General features: G+C 39.2%; 4 protein-coding genes across 4 annotated transcripts; 1 reads left to right on the plus strand and 3 right to left on the minus strand.

Annotated features, from left to right (window-relative positions):
* The first annotated feature begins 20 nt into the window (after positions 1-20).
* hyx (cell division cycle 73 hyrax) lies at positions 21-2,185 on the plus strand. Its single transcript, XM_089259632.1, has 5 exons — positions 21-352; positions 434-1,586; positions 1,644-1,806; positions 1,865-2,006; positions 2,070-2,185. Exons 1-5 carry the CDS (start codon positions 222-224, stop codon positions 2,104-2,106), a joined length of 1,626 nt encoding a protein of 541 aa, XP_089115758.1. The 5' UTR covers positions 21-221; the 3' UTR covers positions 2,107-2,185.
* Positions 2,186-2,687: 502 nt separating this feature from the next.
* Positions 2,688-4,410, minus strand: LOC108658976 (protein FAM114A2). The gene is made up of 3 exons (XM_018111669.3): positions 3,472-4,410; positions 3,267-3,415; positions 2,688-3,205 (listed from the first exon to the last, which is right to left on the minus strand). The coding sequence occupies exons 1-3, from the start codon at positions 4,342-4,344 to the stop codon at positions 2,809-2,811; spliced, it is 1,419 nt and encodes a 472-aa protein (XP_017967158.1). The 5' UTR covers positions 4,345-4,410; the 3' UTR covers positions 2,688-2,808.
* A 9,656-nt stretch (positions 4,411-14,066) lies between these two features.
* Positions 14,067-15,555, minus strand: LOC108651142 (uncharacterized). Its single transcript, XM_030383168.2, has one exon. The coding sequence runs from the start codon at positions 15,395-15,397 to the stop codon at positions 14,204-14,206; it is 1,194 nt and encodes a 397-aa protein (XP_030239028.1). The 5' UTR covers positions 15,398-15,555; the 3' UTR covers positions 14,067-14,203.
* Positions 15,556-15,924: 369 nt separating this feature from the next.
* On the minus strand, positions 15,925-17,510 carry LOC149092224 (uncharacterized). The gene has a single exon (XM_089261799.1). The coding sequence runs from the start codon at positions 17,397-17,399 to the stop codon at positions 16,218-16,220; it is 1,182 nt and encodes a 393-aa protein (XP_089117925.1). The 5' UTR covers positions 17,400-17,510; the 3' UTR covers positions 15,925-16,217.
* Between the last annotated feature and the right edge of the window lie 1,777 nt (positions 17,511-19,287).

Here is a 19,287-nt window from a genome sequence, read left to right on the forward strand (position 1 = left end):
GAATAGCTGCGTCTGACAGTTTCGGTTGGTTGAAGAAGAAGCAGCAGCAAACCAAAATACGCGATGTGAGAAATAAAATATATGCTTAAATAACTTTGTAAAATTTTCATTTTGTGTTACATTATCGTATATATTTGTTTTGCCTGTTTACCTAATAAATTGTTACAATAACAGAGACAAGGACGGCCCCTCGTGCAGCGCAAAACGAAGGCTAGACAAAAATGGCGGATCCGCTAAGTCTCTTGCGGCAATACAACATAAACAAAAAGGAAATAATCGAGCGTGATAATCAAATTATATTTGGTGAATTCTCCTGGCCCAAAAATGTTAAAACCAACTATCTCAAATATGGGTAAATTGCTAATCAGCTATTCGCTTATAATATTGTTATATTCTACCCTTTCTCTTCTTTGTCAACGCAATATTTTTGCAGCTCTGGCAAAAAGGGGGCTCCACGCGAATATTATACACTCGAATGCTTACTGTATCTGCTCAAGAATGTTATGCTACAGCATTCGGTGTATGTGCGTCAGTGTGCAGCCGAGGATATACCCGCCGTGAATCGGCCCGATCGTAAGGAGCTGCTCGCCTATCTGAATGGCGAGACACAGACATGTGCCAGCATAGACAAGAGTGCACCATTGGAGATACCCACACAAGTGAAGCGAACAGCGGATGGAGATGCGGCAACTAGCGGTGAGACGGCGGCCAAAAAGGCTCGCTTCGAGGAGACCCAGGTGCAGAAGGTGCGCGAGCAGTTGGCTGCACGCTGGGATGTCAACCAAAAGGAGACGGCCGTCAACATGGACAACATCAAGTCGCTGTCAGAGACAATGTCAGTTGAAAAGATTGCGGCCATAAAAGCGAAACGTCTGGCCAACAAGCGTACCACAATCAAGCGTACAGACAATGAGGAGGCCATGGGCACAGATCTGCGCGCTATTCTCGACTACGATGTGGACTCCACCAAGGATATTATAAGCCGCGAAAGGCAATGGCGTACACGCACATCGGTGCTGCAAAGCACAGGCAAAGTATTTGCCAAGAATATTTTCGCTATGCTACAGGGCATTAAGGCACGTGAGGAGGGACGCAATCGTCCGCAGGCAGCTAATCCAATTAAGATGCCTGAACCGGCGCGCATCACTAAGCCTCAACCGCAGCTATCACAATACAATCGTTACGATCAGGAGCGTTTCAATCGTCAGAAGGAGGAGACTGAAGGCTTTAAAATCGATACGTTGGGCACATATCACGGCATGTCGCTCAAATCCGTGACAGAGGGTTCGCTGGCGCAACGAAAGGCTCAGGCGAATATGCCCCATGGTGCTGGTGCCGCGGCAGCCACACCCACAGCTGTTGCACGCGGGCCCAAGGATCTGCTGCCCACGGCGCAGGCTCGACAACTGCCAGCGAACGGTCCACAGAAGCGACCCTCGCGTACACCCATTATAATTATACCTTCTGCCAACACGAGCCTTATAACAATGTTAAATGTTAAGGATATACTGCAGGATTTGCGCTTCATGTCTACGTCAGAAAAGAAGCTGCAGGGCTGTCAGCGTGAGAGCGAAGTGCTGCTGCATGTAAAGCAAAATTCATATCGTTTCTAGTTCTACTTAATAATTATAAAATTATTTCAGCGTAAACGTAACAATCAGACGGTCTCGTATCGGGTTGTGGACAACCCCATCAAGCTCAGCCAACAGGATTGGCAGCGCGTTGTCGCTGTTTTTGTCATGGGTCCACAGTGGCAATTCAAGGGCTGGCCCTGGGATGGCAACCCCGTGGAAATATTCTCAAAGAGTAAACACCCACAGCTGAAATTATAATCAAGCATATTAAATTTCCTGTTGTATTGCAGTTTGCGCTTTTCACTTGTGCTTCAGTGAGCTGAAACTGGATGCGAATGTGGAGCGCTGGTCGGTGACGCTACTGCGTCTATCACAAAACAAAAGGCATTTGGATCGCGCTGTGCTGAGTAAATTTTGGGAGACATTGGACAAGTAAATAGCCCGAAATATTCCATTTATTTGAATTATCCATTTAATATCAATTCTCTCTTGCAGATATATGCTTAAGTATAAGCCCGATTTGAGATTTTAAATATTGTTGAACGCGCATCTGTTACCAAAACAATGAACAGCCACGCAAAGCAGAGTAATTCAAGACAAAAAACAACAAATTGATCTTTATATAAACCAATATGTTATTTGTTGTTAAGCAGCTGCTAAATCTCTTTGTTCGGCAGTTCATTTTCATTTTGCGGTTGATAATTATTAAGCTTAAAGATTGTTCAAATTGTATGCTGTAAACTACGAGACCGAGGTAAAAAATATGAAATATATGATTTGTATAATTAGTAATAAATAAAAAAAAAACAAGACAAACTCTTAAAGAATCCGTTCTGTGTGTTATCGTTTGAAATGTTAACTGAATATGTAAAACTTAACAGGTATTTGATAATTTGTTAAAAATATTTGGATGTTTGTAAACGCTTTATATACATTTGTCCATACTATGAATATCAAATCCTCATACAGCTTACCCCGAGAATATTATTAGGCATATGTTCATGTATAACTCTTAATAACAGCACCTGCAAAGGTCAATAAGCAGCCTCTGCTTCATTTTTGATTGGATTTCAATAAATCCAATAGGATTTCGCAAAAAAATATCAACTTGAATAATGTATCACATAGCGAAAATAATTCATTACATATTTATATAAAAACAAAAAGCCATTACACAAGATGAGGACAAATAGATAGCTAATTCTTTATAATATGGTATTATAACAACATTTTATTAGACGGCGCCCAATTGCAATATGGGCGTAAAGAGTTTATAGGCCTGCTCTATGTACTTTACGGCGGACAACATTTCGCTAAAGTAGGTGTTGACCCTCGCTTTGCATTCTTCTGAGCCGGCGGCATCGCTCTTGCTGCTTAGATGCGCGGCGAATCGTTGTGTTAGTCCCTGGAGATGTCCGTTGAATTGCTTGCAGAGTTGCACAATGCCATCCACTTCGTTGGCAGTGCTGTGATGGGGCTTCACCAGCATCAGTTCAGCGATTTTGTGCAGTTTGCACATTTGCAGGGCACTGGCTTCACTCAATGCATTGATGCTCTTCTCATAGGCTTGTTCCAGGTCCGCAACGGCTGCCTCTTCCGAGCTGAGCCACTTCAGCGCTTCTGACCAATGACTGCAAAGGTAGTGCCATCATTAGTCTGTGCATTTAATTGTGATTATTTATGCTCAGTCACCTAGCGACATCTTCGAACTTAATACCCAGCTCTGCGTCAGCTATCGTGGCCGCCAAGCGCTCGCCAAGTTCTTCAGCTGTATAGTCGCCTTCGCTGTCGCATTCCAGATCCTCTAGTTCCAGTAGCTCCTTGACCTCGCCAATAGTTTCCTGCAGCACAAAATTTGATCAACATATAATGTATAATAATATTAAGTTATTCTTGCCTGCAGCTCGCTTAGCGCCTGCCCGCTAACTGCATCGCGCAGCGTGTCCAGTTTGAGTCGCGACTCTTTTGATAGTATTTCCAGAGCCTCGTAGTGCATCAGGCCGCAATAGTTCTCAAAGAGCACTTCGAATCGTAGCTGTGCCTTACGCTTCTCCGCTTGCAGTTGTTGCAGCGACTGCTCCATTTGATCTGCATCCTTTTTCGCTTCCAGCAGCACGGCACTCAAATTGGGTTTGTTCGCCTCGAGTCCTAGCAATTTGCGTTTGTTCATCAGCTTAGGATCGTTCTCTTGCAATATGGTCATTGTCTTTTTGCCAATGCCCTCGAGAGTGTCCAGGCCTGTGTTGAGGACTTTCGAGCCGATAGTTGTGACCAATCCAAGATTAAATGCAGGTACACCTCCAGCGTCGGATTTTTCCGCACCTGTTTGTGGCGAATCTTCGTCTCTGATTGGCGGTTCCGGCTTCGGCTTAGATGCCTCCTCGGCTGCATTTATGCGTGCCAGTTCCTCGGGATCGGGTACGCCAATTATCTGATTAAGTCCCTGATTCACTTGGGTTGTAATGTTGCCCAGGCCCTCGGTAGCAGTGCTCAGCACAGAGCTCAACTTGCCGCTCCATAAGCCCCAGCCAGTGGAGGAGGAAGAAGAAGAGGTGGGTGCAGGAGGAGCAGCTGTTGTCTCGGGCTGAGCTTTAGCATTTGTTTCTGGTTTCTCTTTCGTTGTTTTTTTGTTTTCAGGTTCCTGTTCTTTTTCAATGTGTACAAACTTATCCTCATCTTCCTCGCCATCGCCCCAATCATCCCAGTTGTCATCTTCATCGCTCTGATCCCAATCATTTGTGCTTTCCTCGTCTTTTGGTTTATTTGCCATTATTCTGCTTGCTTACCACGTAGTTTCATTGGTTGGACACTTATCGATAGCTTCCAAACTGTCGATATAATGAATGCACGTTTGTGCCTAAAAAATACTTCTGTTTGTTACCAGTAATATACCATACGGTTAACAGAAGCGCGAAAATTTTATTTGAAAATTAAGACATTACAGTTAAAGTTTGAATTAAAATTGTGTTTATTTCTAGATAGTGTACTTATAATATTGTATTGATATATAGATAATTAAATCGGACAGTAAACTTAAATCAGCATATTATATAGCCGGCAATCTAAATACTTCCCTTAAGTATTACCTCTAAGTATTTCTTCCAAGTATTGCTTGAATTATTTCCTCTAAGTCTTTAGTGATTTGCTCAACGATCACTGATTATTTACTTCCCTTCACTTCACTTCACGTCACGGCACTTCACTTTACTTCACTTTCTTCACTTCACCAGGCCTGGGACGACTGAAGAAATGCTGTAGCTGCTGCTCCTTATATAGGGCAACTTTCACTCAATGACTGTGTCGCTCAAATGTTGAGTCCGACAAGGGAGTGAGAGAGATGAAGAGAGGGAGATATATAGAGAGAGAGAAAGAGAAAGAGAGAGAGTGAGAGAAAGAGGGGAGAGAGAGAGAAAGAGAGAGAGAGACAGATATACAGACAGACAATATAAATGTAGATGGCATAGACAACAGTTTCGCCGGTTCTATAGTTCTCTTAAGGACTAAGAGTTCTGCATAGGCTGCCGCAATTCATGGTTATTCCATATCATTTATTATCAAGCCTAGATCTAGCCTGAAATAGGCTAAACTGGCAACTCTGCTGCTCGCATGGGCAGTGCTCACTTACACATAACCTCAAATTGTGTTGTCACCCAACAACAATAACATGTGAATGTTACTCTTATTAGAAATACATAAATTATTGGAGCAGCTTGTGTCACCTGTGTGTGTCGGAATGCCCCATTGATGCCTTGGTGTCCATGAACACACACGCATACACGCACACATACAATTTCTCAATGCATACAAATTGAATTGATATTAGTTTGTAAAATATTTAGGCATTCAAATAGCTTATGTATGCGTGCACCTGTGTGTGTGTGTGCTGGTGTGCGTGTCGTGTGTTGTTTGCATTACCAATGTGTTGCTCCAGTTACGTTTTGTGTTTTCCTGCAAAATGTTTTTCATGCAAATCTTTCTTTGTGTGGGCCAACATGCGTGTGTAAAAGGGATATCAGTTGGACTCTAATTTATTTGCATTGTAAAAAGTGAAAAGGCAGCAGTAAATGTATATTTGTAGTTTTGTTTTCTTCTTGTGGTTTTATGTAAGATTAACAGAGATTAACAGATTTTACAATTTTATGTGAGCTACCTGATAATTGCTGATATATTCGATTTTAGGTGTTTATGGTGGAATGTTCTGTATAGTTATTATTTTAATTATATTTATGCAATAACAGAAACTGTTAAGCACTGAAGTGTGTTGTTAGCAGAGCTGCTCTTTCATTTCTGCCTGTTAATGCCTTAACATAGACTGTTAATCAGTTCAACGTTTAACAGCTATTCGATTTTATTAAGCCCAGCTTCAACAGTTTGAGCACAAAATGTAATATGTTTCAAAATCAATTCGAGTGGCTACAGGAAATGGTCTAGCTTAAAATGTTGGAGAGCAAACGAATTTTAATTACTCTTAAATCTACGGGCAAACAATGCTTGTTCGAGCTTAAAACTGATCCTGCACAGTGTGCCACCTATCTAATTGTGCTCATAAATTAGAAACGAACACAAACAAAATACGGTTGTCAGCTGAAAGTTTGCTTGGAGCTAACCAGCATATAAATTTGACAGGAACGCAAAATTAACAAACCGAGACAATTTACCTAGCACACACACATACATATGTACGTACACATAAATGAGTACACACACACATGCTTACATGCACACCTTGGCGTAAACAAAGAATTTTCATAAACTTACTGCATACTTTTTCGAAACACCCAAACACAAATAGAACCGAGAGAGAAGGATGGGAGATAGAGAGAGGAAATGAGTATGAGAGGGTGAGAGCATGACAACCACACGCATATTTCGTCAAGGAACCTGCCATAAAATGCGCACGGCTAAAATTTATCTTCAAGTCCAAAAAAAGAGAAAAGCAACAAAGCGCAACTAGTCGCACATTCCTCTTTGCCTACCCCACACATCCGCAGCGAGCAACACTTTTCCGTTTCCTGCGGCCCGTATGATTAATTTTTTAATTAAAAATTGTACGCATAGCATCGACTGATAGCTAACAAAAATAAGAAGAGGAAGAAATGTTTAAGAAATATGTGCAGTACGGTGTTTACCTCAACCGCTAATATGGGAGGCAGTCGAAAATGTACTTGCTGCTTTTATTAAGTATACGCCCTGTTGAGCAATTTCCATGTGGTCACATTGGCATTCAACGCTTGCTGGGCGAACAATGCCAATTTCAGCACACTTGACGCAATTTCCTTGAATGCAATTTTACCTTCAAGTCGAAATTGCTAAAGAGAGCAACACAGAGAGAGAGAGAGAGAGAGAGAGAGAGAGAGTGAGTGATTTGGCAAAATAATTGCATGTTCAGGTTGTTATACAAGTTGGAGTGGCAAAAATTAAATGTTGGATTGCCAGCAGTCAGACAATATTAACACTTGCCAGGCCAAAATGAATTTCCAACTAAATTTAGTTGCCAAAAATAGTTAACACAGATACACACACACACACACATATTACAATCTATTATTACAACAGCCTATTAAATGTTTTAAGTAAGTCTGCAATTCATTTAGCATAAATCTCTAATGGAAATTTGACGGGGTTTGGCATCTGGGGCCAACTTTTAATTATAAAAGGGTTTACACAAAGAGATTTTCATTTATCAGTTTCTAAGACAAACTTTGATTATGTTCTACAAAACCAAATAGTATAATGTAAATGTGGTTTTCAATCTGATTTCGATTCAGGACTATAAATTAATTAGATATTAATTAGTTTATAGCGATTTTCAAATACGAAATGAGCAATTGTATTGGTATTTTAGTTTCAATTTGAATTTATTAATACTTTATTATTGAGATCTAAGGAATATTTAATATACTTGGAATTATAATTAATAATATATAATAATAATAATAATAATAATAATAATAATAATAATAATAATAATAATAATAATAATAATAATAATATAATAAGAATAATAATAATAATAATAATAATAATAATAATAAGAATAATAATAATAATAATAATAATAATAATAATAATAATAATAATAATAATAATAATAATAATAATAATAATAATAATAATAATAATAATAATAATAATAATAATAATAATAATAATAATAATAATAATAATAATAATAATAATACTTAATATATTCCCAATTCTTAAAGATTTAAAGATTTCCATTTACAGTTAGCACTCATTGCATATTCATGACTTATTTGCATTAACTAAAATCGTTTTATATAACAAGATTGTGAAAGAGTAATCTCGTCTCTTATTTAGTTAGGCAAGCAGTTAAGTAATTCAAATGTGAATATATCTAGAATTGATTCACACACAGCATGTGTTATACTCACGTCTAACTCAGTTATTCACAATCAAAATTGTTTTAACTGTGCACACAAATAGACCCACAGACCGCAGCGGCTCGTCTTAGGGTTCAAGTTCGGCTATAAGTAGCACATAGACAAAGGTCCTGGCGAGGGTCTGAGTGTGCGAGCGTGTGTGTTTGTGCCTCTCAAGGCAAAGGACATCTTTGTCATTTTTACCCACAAGCAACTAATAAAGAAGCTCATCATTGTTGTTGTTGTTGTTGTTGTTGCCTGACTGCTGTACATTGTTATTGATACCTCAGCTTCCATTCAAGCTCGCACACATACACATACACATACACAAAGACCCTCTCATACACACACACACAGAGACACTGCCAGACAAGGGAACCCTTTTTAGGGCAATTCCCAAAAGTCTTCAGCCTGGCTTTTACTTCCTTTCTGCGTGGCGTCCTGCTTGCTTTTGAGCTGATGATAATAAAGCAAACTTCCAGCTGTTTATTAACATGTTTCTTTGTCAATATATGTACATATATCTTATATAAATACACACCCACAGACAAACACTAGCTTAACAGACGCTGATAGCCAACTGACGGCATTTCTCTTGCTCTTTATCTGTATGTGAGTGCGTGTGTGTGTGTGTGTGTGTGTGCGTGTGTCTGTGTTTACAAGTTTCGTCTTACAAGTGAAAAATTCCTTTAGGCCAAAGTGTGCATTAAGAAGATTGTTTTACTATTGTTGTGATACACACACACACATATCATATCACACATAGGCACTCGCACAGACACCCACTCACACAGACACTTATTCACACATACACCCAAAGAGACAGAGAGAGAGAGAGCCGAAAATACCTCAACTACATGACATGACATTGGCAGACAAGACAGTTTCGCCTGCAGCTTGTTTCCTTCTCTCACATTACCTTTCTCGCTCTTAGTCACCGTATTTGCCTATGTCTCTTTTGCTCTCTCTCTCTCACTCTCTGCCCCTGCCACTCTTCCTTTTTCACAGTTTCTCGCACGCCGTCATTCCACTCAACAAAAGGATTCAAATTTCATTAAATCTCATACAAAAGTATCAAAATGCCATTGTTGTCATGACGCCCCCTCACACACACACACACACACACACACAATCACACATTGCACTTGTTTCTCCTGTACTCCCTCTTCTTCTCCTGCCACTTCTGGTATGCCTGTGTCCTTGTCGGCGCCAAAGTAGCAGCATCTGCAGCCTGTATCCATATTGGTAACTGCTTTTACTTTGGGCCTTTTATTCGATTTACGTTTCAACTTGCGCAAATTTGTTTAGTGTGTGAGTGTGCATATGTGTGTGTGTGTATGAGTTTTCTTGAACTTAGCGCCAAGCCATTGATCGCTATCATCCGTAATGGAAAACTTAATAGAGTAGACAACACTTTGTTGTAACAAGCATCTAACATGAAATTTCCTACAAATGCCTCGTGATAATCGAGCAAAGTAGTTAACTTCCTTTATTTTTAGTCTCTTTAAGCAATTATTGCCGCATAAACTTGGCCAAAATCCCAACGCAAATAAATTGTGCTTGTGTAGGTTTTTCTGAACTTCAATTGGGATCTAAAACGTTAAGCATTTATAAGAATTATTTGGATGGGAATTCGTTAGAGCTTTTGCATTTTGATATATATATATATTGATATATCTATTAATATATTGTGTATGTTCACTGACAAATTATTATAATAATTATCAATATTATGTTAGGTCTAATATTATGTATACGTGAAATGTTACTATGCTGGAAGCAATAACTAAAACTCTCAATGAATTTGTTTCTCTCTGTTAATAACATAAAATCGAACTTATATTGTTTACAGCCTCTGCTAATTCTAACATTATGTATTTATGAAAAGAGTATGAAAGCATAACTGTTAGCAAACGTCTTTCTGTTAATAGCATAATAAATAATTATTAACATCGACAGCTTCTGCTAATATTAACATAAACAGAATTAACTTGCCATATCTACTCTATCAGTGATACTTTCTGTTTTCTGCCCATTTCTTTTCGATTCCCATTTATTTACTTTTCTGTTTCGTTTTCCTTGCCACAGCAGCTCCAATTAACTGTTTATGCTGCCATTATTTCGTTTACCTGTCAGCAACTTCTGCTTACGAACTAATTTACACATTTGATAATTTACAGGTCTACTAAAAGACAGCCAAGTCATGCATACACCTACAGACACACACACACACACCAGAACACACAGACACAGCTAAGCCCGCAATTATTTCAATCAGCTGTGGCGCGGCTGTCGCACACAGCCTCAAAAATGTGTGTCTGTGTGTGTGTGTGTGTGTGTTTGTGGCTGCCTAATCAGCCACCCACAAGTTCGAGTTGTCAGCCAGCCGAGAGCATTCGCAACCACCCAATGCGCCCCACACCAGGGCACCACCATCGACTACATGTCTCTATCATTTCAACTTTTGGCAAACAAACTTTTCAAATTGCTTTCGCATTAAAAATCACTAAAATACGTTTTTCGCATCGCTGCTTACAAAATGGCGTTCGTGTGCGTTAGTACGTGGGTGTGTGCCTGAGTGTGTGTGTGTGTGTGTGTGCCTGTTTGCTTACGTTAAGTGTCATTAAGCTTTTGTCAACTCATCAGCGTCGCTCGCGTTGTCATTTGTTGTTGCAAAAACTTAAGCATATCAAAAACATAAATTAAACCACTAAGATGCCACTAGTTAGTGGCTTCTGATAGACTTTTAATACCCTGTAAACAGCATTGATTAAAATTGTAATGTTTTCGTTAAAATATCAATTTTCTCTTGTGTAACAATTGAACTTTGAATAAAATTCTAAATAATTTAATAGCTAATATAATAAAAAATATCTTCTACCTTGGTTAGCTGACTAATTGAAGATATTTACGCTTGAACAGCTTTAAAAGAAGATTTAGCTGTGCATACCCACTGCTTGAACTGATTTCACAGGGTCATCAACTTTTGGCTAAATATTTGATTGGATTAAGGCCCATTTTGTTCTTGTGTCCTGCCAAGTCCAAGCAAAGCCACAAATGAGCATTGAACATGCCAAGCCAAGTTGACCACACCAAATTTGCTGTAAACAATATGAAAACTGAGCAAAAAAATTTTACAAGTCGAGAAAGTCGAAACCACAAATTATTTGCTTCAAATCACTCTGGGCTCTAGTTAAAGCGAGTGACATGTGCTTTATTGTTGCGTATACGCCATGTGGAACTCGAATGGGACAGGGGAAACTGTTCAACTTGTTGGGTTTTTTATTAAAAGTTGATTTTTGACACTTGCATAATTTATTTCCATCTGTATTTGAATAAATTTAAAGTGTATTATGAATTTAACAGAATAAGAAGACATTTTAATATATTTTTAAATTTAACTTTAATGAAAAAAAAAAAAAGAAAACTGTAGAAGTGTAATTATCTCTCAATATAACTATCTCTTATTCAAAATTCTTATAAGTTATCATAATTTGTATAAAACTTGACTCTACGATCATCAGGAAAACTTCATTATTTAAAGGAAATTACATAATATTATATTATATATATTTAATAAAAGGATATACTATATTAAAGTCATTAACTCTCTTTGAGATTGTCGCATTTAATATATCCTCTGCAATAATAACTTATTCAATTTAAGCAATTCCCTTTACTATATTCTCATATTTCATTCGCATACTGCTCATAATTGGCCACAAAATGTGACCAGCAGCCACTCCAACTGCTCGCATCGGGCAACCCCTTCAGCACGTATGATATCATATGGTACATCGGCTATATCAATAACGAAGGGTAGCAAAAATGCAATTTTAATTAGCCGAACGTGCGACAAACGCACGTAGAACGCATAACCGCAAGATGGTGCTGCAATTAGGCGACTGGGCAACGGGCAAGGGGCAACGGGCAACGGGCAAGGGGCAAGAGGCAACGGGCAATGGGCTACTGCCAACTGGACAGTGTCCAGCGATTCACAGTTCTCTCAAGCACACAGTCAGTCAGTGAGTCTGTCAGTTTGTCAGTCAGTCAGTCAGGCAGTCAATGCCGTTACGTGCTGGTGCAACCAAACAAAATTATGTGGCCAACATTTGCCGGTGGCACATTTCGCGGAGGGCAACAACTGCTTCACGCTGCCCTTTGCTTGCGGCTTATCCGCTGCCAGTCGTTTGTTTTGCAATGCCCAAATTACTTTATCGATTTGCCCAGTACGTTTGCACAATTCGGCGTATTGCATACATTACGGGGCAGCAGGAGCAGCAGCAGGAGCAGGAGCAGGAGCAGGAGCAGCAAGTAGCAGCAGCAATACGCAGTGGACAAACCAACCACGCTAACGAGCCTCATTAGTGGCATGCGTGGGACAATGTGACGCTGGACGCTGAACACTGGACGATGGCAAATGGCAAATGGCGAAGTAATGAAATGACACTGGGACTGTCATCGTTGGTCCGGTGACATGTGAGCAACATGCACGTGATTCTTACTCGAATCCGCCAAATGATGATTACACACATTGCGATTCACGCAGCCATCAACTATTTTCACAGCAAGGGAATGGGATTTCTTATGGGTTTTTAATAGATCGGACTAAGAGGAAAAAAAGATATGAAGAACATTTATTTTCAATATTTTCTCTTTTTAAATTTCAACAACATTATTAAATGTTTTCCAAGATATTATTACATTTATTGTTTACTTGTTTTGAAATAGTTTCATATATACCATAGTCTGCTTATATATTCCTGATCTTATGTCTTATAGCAGCTGATGACTTTGTTTTGGTATCATAATTTAATCAACAATAATTTTTATTCAACAGAACGAGAGACTAGCTCATAGTACTATCGGCCTGATAATAAATAGGTCTATATGTATGTCGATGACCTTAATACTCTGCTATTATTCGTTGCTATATTGAATATCATATGCCAAATTTTCTGCAGCTCTTAACTGAATAAAATCAATCAAGTAGGCCTGAAAGGCTCTCCAGGCCAGAAGATGCCTAATTAATTGATTGAGGATGTAGCTCTCCATGTTGTCATTGTCGTTGCTGTTGTTGCTGTTGTTGTTATGGCTTTTGGTAACGTCGCTGTCTCGTTTGGGGCATCGTCAAGAGTCTCAGTTGCAAACTGTCATAATATTGACTCATTGGTCATGTAATTAATGGTGTTAAGACTCGCACGACATATTAATGCAATTCAATTGACAGACCGCATCTGTTTTGCATTTGCTGCACTCTGCGGCCCAGGCAGTTCTGCGTGCACTCCCACATTGACTTCAATTATAATGAAACGCAATGCAGCTCAACATGTCAACCCCAAAAGGTAGTCCCTAATTGCCGTCATATTGCCATGGCCAGTGCTATGCCATGGCATATTAAATAGGCATAGCTCAGGGAGAGAGAGAAATATCATAAGACATTTGCTAATGATGCTGTTGATATGGGGCCTGGCAAATAAGTCGAGCTGAACGAGTTAGTTGTGTGCTTAGGAAGTACTTGCATATTTCTTATAAATGAATGCATACTGGGGTAGTCCAATATAAAATATCGTATCGATATTTGAATATTTGAAAAAATATCAAAATGGTGTTTGATAAAAAATTAATAATCCGTTCAAAAATATCAAAATATAACAAGAAAAATATTCCGATATAAATATATTTCTTGTTGAAAAATATATCGCATTAATATTTTATAATATTTTCAACATTCTTACTGTAAACTTCATCTATCAATCTAACACCATATATTGCATTTTAGCTAAAACCTTACAAACAGTGATATTCCGATATAAATAAATTTTTTGTTGAAAAGTATATCGATAATTTGATATTTTGTAATATTTTCAACAGTTCTAATGTATACTTCATCTATCAATCTAACACTTAAACACATTTCTGTCTCTAGATTGCATTACATATTTTAGCTAAAACCTTACAAACAATAATATTCCGATATAAATATATTCTTTATTGGAATATATATTGATATATTGATATATTTTCTATAATAACCTTAATGCATACAGAATTTACATCCACCAATCTAACACTAAAACACATTTTTGCCCCAGGATTTCTTTACATATTTTAGCTAAAACCTTTGTGAATTTTTATTGCTTGTCTAAAATAGATATTCAAGTATCAAAGACTTGATGGCACAGCATAAGAATTTTGTAAGCACATTTGAAACGAACAATAAATTGGCAAATTATGTACTCCAAATTATATGTACTCATCGCTATCTTCGGGACTATCGTCGGAGGTCTCCTGCATGCTGCCGACCATAGTTTCGGGGCACTTGGGCTTGCTAACTGCCATTAGTGATTGAAATATTGTACGTTTGGATGTATTTTGTTCCGTAGTCTTGGCACTGGCATCCTTCGCAGCTGGGGCATTTTTATTAGTGGTATCCCTGCTGCTGCTCTGTGGCTTCTCCTTGTCGGTGTCATCGCGCATTTCGACGATTTTCAGAGGCTTTCGCTTGCCAAGGCCGCGTGGACGCAGTGGACGGCGCACAGTCGATTGACTGGGCATCTCGTAGGGACCCTCCTCGCCAAAGCCGTTCTGATAGGCCTGCTCGGGTGGCTCCTGCTCGCGATAATAATACCGGTTGGGTATTGCTGCGAAGGCATCGCTATCATCGGACGAATCATCGCCCGAACCCGACTCAGTTGTGCATCTCGAACTAGATTCATATTCGGAACTATATCGCGTTTTCTTCGCTGTCGTCGCCGGTTTCTTCACACGCTTCATACGGGGCGGAGTCGACGGCAGCTTCGAGGAGTCGGCCATAGCTTTTCGCACATTCACCTTGGCTTGTGGCTGCTTGACATCTTTGCGCGTAGCGGTCTTTGGCCCTTTGCTAGGAACACCCTCGGTGGGGCCCTTGCTAGGCTCGACACGAGGGGAGGGCGAATTCGGCATTTTGCTTGGATTGCCCTCGGGTGGAATATCCTTTTCCTGAGGTACGGTTTCAATGAACCTCCTGCTCAAGTTGACCTGCTGCGGGGATTGCGGCAAGTTTTTCGCATTGATATGTTTGGCCTGCTTCATCACCATCTGCAGGAGAATGGGCAAATCTTTTTGGGCGAAGTTATCGCCGAACTCCCGCTGCAGCCGCTCGCGCGGCTTTAACTGGCACCTGTCGCCCGTTTCGAGGGCGAATGTCTCCAGGGTATGCTTGTAGCCGTACCAGGCGAAGTAGTCCACCACCAGATAGTTGAGCAGCTGCACCAAGCCCCGCTGCCTCATATCCCCGCCACAGAGTGGCTCCTCCTTCTTCAAGTCCGTCTCGCCGCGCATCATGTTCAGCACCTTTACATGCAGGCCACTGCGCATCTCGTCCAGAATGCCATTTCGTTCGAAGTGCAGCTTAATACTATCCTCAATTAGCTTCGAGTACGAGCTATTTTCCATAACGAACTTCCAAATTACAAATTACAACAACACTTCAATGGAAATTTATATATCGATAACGAATTAAATTTATTTCTATTTTACGAACTGTTTCAAGTCGAATCGGTAATCGAATGTGATTTTAAAGCCTGTCGAAGTCTGTCTGATGAAATGTGATGAAATTTGATAGAGTGCTTACTTCGTTCTTCAGCTTTTACTCTTTTTTATTTACTATTTTTTTTTTTTGTCTAAAAAGTTTTTTTTTTTTTTGTCAAGCCCAGGGCTAACGGCATCAGCTCGTTAATCATGCAGATAACCTTGAGGTGGAGGCTGCATACATTAGCCATTAGGTGAACTTTTCTACGACGTTGCCAAGTTTTTGGATCTGTCTCAAGAGCTGAAGTCAGAGTGCAGTGAACGACGTCTTGAAGTGCTTCGGTGACCTCGACGACTGCTGAGCCGCAGCTGCTCAGACAAATGCATATAAGAGGGCTTTAAACCGAAATTATATATAATCTAAATTTTGCATTTAATAAAAACACAATGGCTTTTGATTCAAGCAGGTAATTTTCAATTTATTTCGAAATTTGTCTTTTTTTAAATTTCATAAAATCAAGTCAATTAATTTGTTTTCTTGTACCATATAAAGCGAGCATTTCAAATTTGCCAAATTGATTGTTTCGAATAGTTATCATCATAACATTCACTAGGTAGTGAAGTGCTTGTGCTTCGGTCTGGGAAACAGTCACAAGATGCGGCGTCAGTTCGTGGCAAACGATGCTCCAGGAATGGGTTTAAGCCGAAAAAAATAACAAATATTTATATATAACCTGGTCACGTTCTAATGGGCTCTGGATCGCTGTTTATTGGACTCGACCATTCTTTGCCGTATATTTACTTTGCTAAGGGGGGTCCTAGTAGTGTCAACAATTGCGCAAGTTTCATGCAAGGTGAGCGGGGTCTTGGGCAGCCCCTTGGCCGGGTAGTCTTGCATGGCCCGATATGACTTTTGTAAGTTTTCCCATCTGCTCTGGCCCTCCTTACTTAAGCTATCTCTCATCCATAGGTCCATTCTCGTTGGCAGTACCTGGGAATTGGTTTGTGTACTGCCAGGACTAGATTCGTTTAGGCTGTCCACTTTCTGTAGTGCCTCCTTTCTGGGACTAGGTTTCGGCCCATTCGAGCTATCCACCTTTTTTATGGTATCGTGAGCTGATGTTACTCTTATCCTGCTCTCATCCATGCTCCTCAACTGGTTAAGACTTCTGAGCTTGGGAAAACTTTTGAGGTCCTTACTATATTTTCGTAGGTTTTTCGCACTGTTTGACAATTTCTTAGACTGATCTTCTTTGACCGCTGTGGGCTCATTATTGGCTTCGTTTCGATTTTCTTTGGCTATAGTATTGTTTTTCTTCAATTTCTTCTCCTTAGGACTGGCTGATTTGCCCTCACCTGGCATATCTGTAACCCCCACGCCGGCCTGAGCATCTTTTTTCACCTTCTTGTCAGGCTTTTCCTTCGATGAAATATCTTTTATCGTACGAAAACGTCCTTGTAATTTTTTTAACTTCTTTGGGATTTGGTCTCCCCTGATTGGAATATGCTCCCACTTACTCTTCTCTAGCAACGCGTCGTCAGCTTTATTAGATTCCTTCAATACCATTTGCAACAGGATGGGCAGATGGGAGTGTCTGAATTGCCCCTTCAGCTCCTGTTGCAGTTTATCACGCGGTTTCGGCCGCGATTTTTCGCCCGTCTCTAGAGCAAAGGTTTTCATTGTGTTCGTAAAGCCATGCCAATTAAAATAGTCGACAATCAAATAATTGAGCAGCTGCAGCATGCCACGCTGCTCCAAATTCGTTTTGCCACATGAAGGCTCCTGCTTCTCGAGCATAGTCAACTCTTGGATCATCTTCATCGCCTCAACATGTAATCCGCTACGCATTTTATGCAGCTTTTCGTTCCGGCCAACATGTAATCGGAGACTTTCCGCAATGAGACCCGAATATGAGTTATCTTCCATTTCATTTAAAATAGAATTTTTTTTGAATAACTGTAAATTTTATTTCCTTTAAGTAGATACGATCTGAATCAGTTTTAGAAAGTGTTCAAGCTAAAAGTTACGAAAAATAACCAGAATTTCTTATTGTGATATTTAATAGAAGGCTAACTCGATTAGTTTCTTTCACTTTGCATATAATTATTTTTATCTATATGTTTCTAAATGTATTTATATATATTTTTCGATCTATATATAGTCTTTAGTCTTAAGGAGCCCTTTTTTCTACGCAAAATTCAAATATGTATGTATGTATATACTCCACAGAGCTCTCCTAGCTGATTCCCTTGAAGATATGCGCTTGGCAGTGTTGTAAAATGCGCGTTTAGACGAAACTTAATGAGATGCTGCGCCTAATTAAACTTTGTGCACACAATGTTTAAAGGTGCTCCAAGACGTAGACGTGCAGCAAAAACGTTGCCGATAATGCCCGACAGAGGGCGCTGCCAACAGCCTTACGACAGTGCTGCCAACGATGCCGTCTTTACCGTTACCTTTTGCCTTGTATCAGTTGCAAAATTTATTGCACTTAATGGAATTTAAAAGTTTGTTTACTTGCAGCCAGTGGAAAGCCAAGGTGACTGCTGCCATTTTGCCATGTATACGTATATATATATGTGTGTGTGTCTGTGTGTGTGTATGTGTATATATATATTTGTGTCTGCTAACGACAATGTCGTTTAAATGAATTTATGCTTAAACGATAATCATGCAAATTAATAGTTTCACAAGGACTTGAAATAAAAAGAAGGCACCATTTGACTTTTCCACACGCATCGCACAGAAAAGTATACAAAAGAAAAATAGGAAAAACTTTTGCACACAAACTGGGGAGGAGCGAAGAAAAATTAAGCAAAACAGTGAAAAGCATTGGGAAAACTTTGTGTCTGTGTTGGCATTCGGTTTTGTAGGTGCGGCTCAAAAGAGTTTTCTCAGCCATCGAGCCAAAGAAATATTTAATAACTATTTTCCTTTTTGTCTTGAAAGTTCTCTTTGCTTTTAATTCTGTAATGGAATTGTTAAGGGCCAGAGGGGCTGTTTGATTTATGGCCAGGCCAAAGTTTTTAAGCAAAGATTACAAAAAAAAAAAAAAAAAGAAGAAAACTTTAAGGAAATGAGGCGATGAAAAAGTGCCAGTCGCATCTGTCTTTAAGTTTAATGCAACTGCTCTTTAAATATTTGTTCGACTAATTAGCAAAAGTGTTGCCAAAAAAAAAAAAAAACAGGATAGCAAAAATAAAGTACAGCAATACCCAAAAAAAAATGCTGCGCCATTTCCGGTTTATCTCTACTTTGTAGCAAAGCCAATTAGACAAAATGGCTGCGACACATTTCCGCTGGTTGGTCCGCCTCATGCGTTTGCCTTAAGTGCCTCCTTGTAGGGCGCACTATAACAATGTTGCAAAGGTCGTAACGCAGTAGGAATCATAGGCGATACTCTTTAAGCTATAGTGTATGTAGGTCCTTAGTAACTCTGCTTTGTTTCGGAATAACAATAATAGCTAAAATTATATTATATTGATATTATTTTAGTTAATTATTTCATGCTCCTATTTATCGCTCTGAATCATTCTTTCGTAAATATAGCCTGAAGACTTCACAGTTTCTTATTAAATCCTGGAATATTAATTATTATTTGCTTATGAATATTTCTGCTTGATTCTGGCTAACATCAAATTCTTCAAAATTCATGACAAACATCCCAAATGGGCTAAGAGATTTTAGTATTAGTCTTTATTATTAGTAAATAGTTTTTAATTTTTAAATTTATTATATTTTTCATATATCATTTAATGTAATCATGTAATGTAATTTTCGCAATATCTCAAATTAGTTTTTCTTTTCTTTTTCC

Source organism: Drosophila navojoa, chromosome 2 (assembly GCF_054131105.1).
Source record: "Drosophila navojoa isolate 15081-1374.11 chromosome 2, UAZ_NAV_1.0, whole genome shotgun sequence".
In the NCBI taxonomy this organism is placed as follows: domain Eukaryota; kingdom Metazoa; phylum Arthropoda; class Insecta; order Diptera; family Drosophilidae; genus Drosophila; species Drosophila navojoa.

Bases quoted from the DNA above. Each gene is read 5' to 3' on its own strand.
- hyx (XM_089259632.1), top strand. From the start codon at position 222: ATGGCGGATCCGCTAAGTCTCTTGCGGCAATACAACATAAACAAAAAG. The intron at 353-433 runs GTAAATTGCTAA...ATATTTTTGCAG, and splicing joins ACCAACTATCTCAAATATGG to CTCTGGCAAAAAGGGGGCTC. The intron at 1,807-1,864 runs GTAAACACCCAC...GTTGTATTGCAG, and splicing joins CGTGGAAATATTCTCAAAGA to TTTGCGCTTTTCACTTGTGC.
- LOC108658976 (XM_018111669.3), bottom strand. From the start codon at position 4,344: ATGGCAAATAAACCAAAAGACGAGGAAAGCACAAATGATTGGGATCAG. The intron at 3,416-3,471 runs GCAAGAATAACT...TTTGTGCTGCAG, and splicing joins AGGCGCTAAGCGAGCTGCAG to GAAACTATTGGCGAGGTCAA. The intron at 3,206-3,266 runs GTGACTGAGCAT...CTACCTTTGCAG, and splicing joins AAGTTCGAAGATGTCGCTAG to TCATTGGTCAGAAGCGCTGA.
- LOC108651142 (XM_030383168.2), bottom strand. From the start codon at position 15,397: ATGGAAAATAGCTCGTACTCGAAGCTAATTGAGGATAGTATTAAGCTG.
- LOC149092224 (XM_089261799.1), bottom strand. From the start codon at position 17,399: ATGGAAGATAACTCATATTCGGGTCTCATTGCGGAAAGTCTCCGATTA.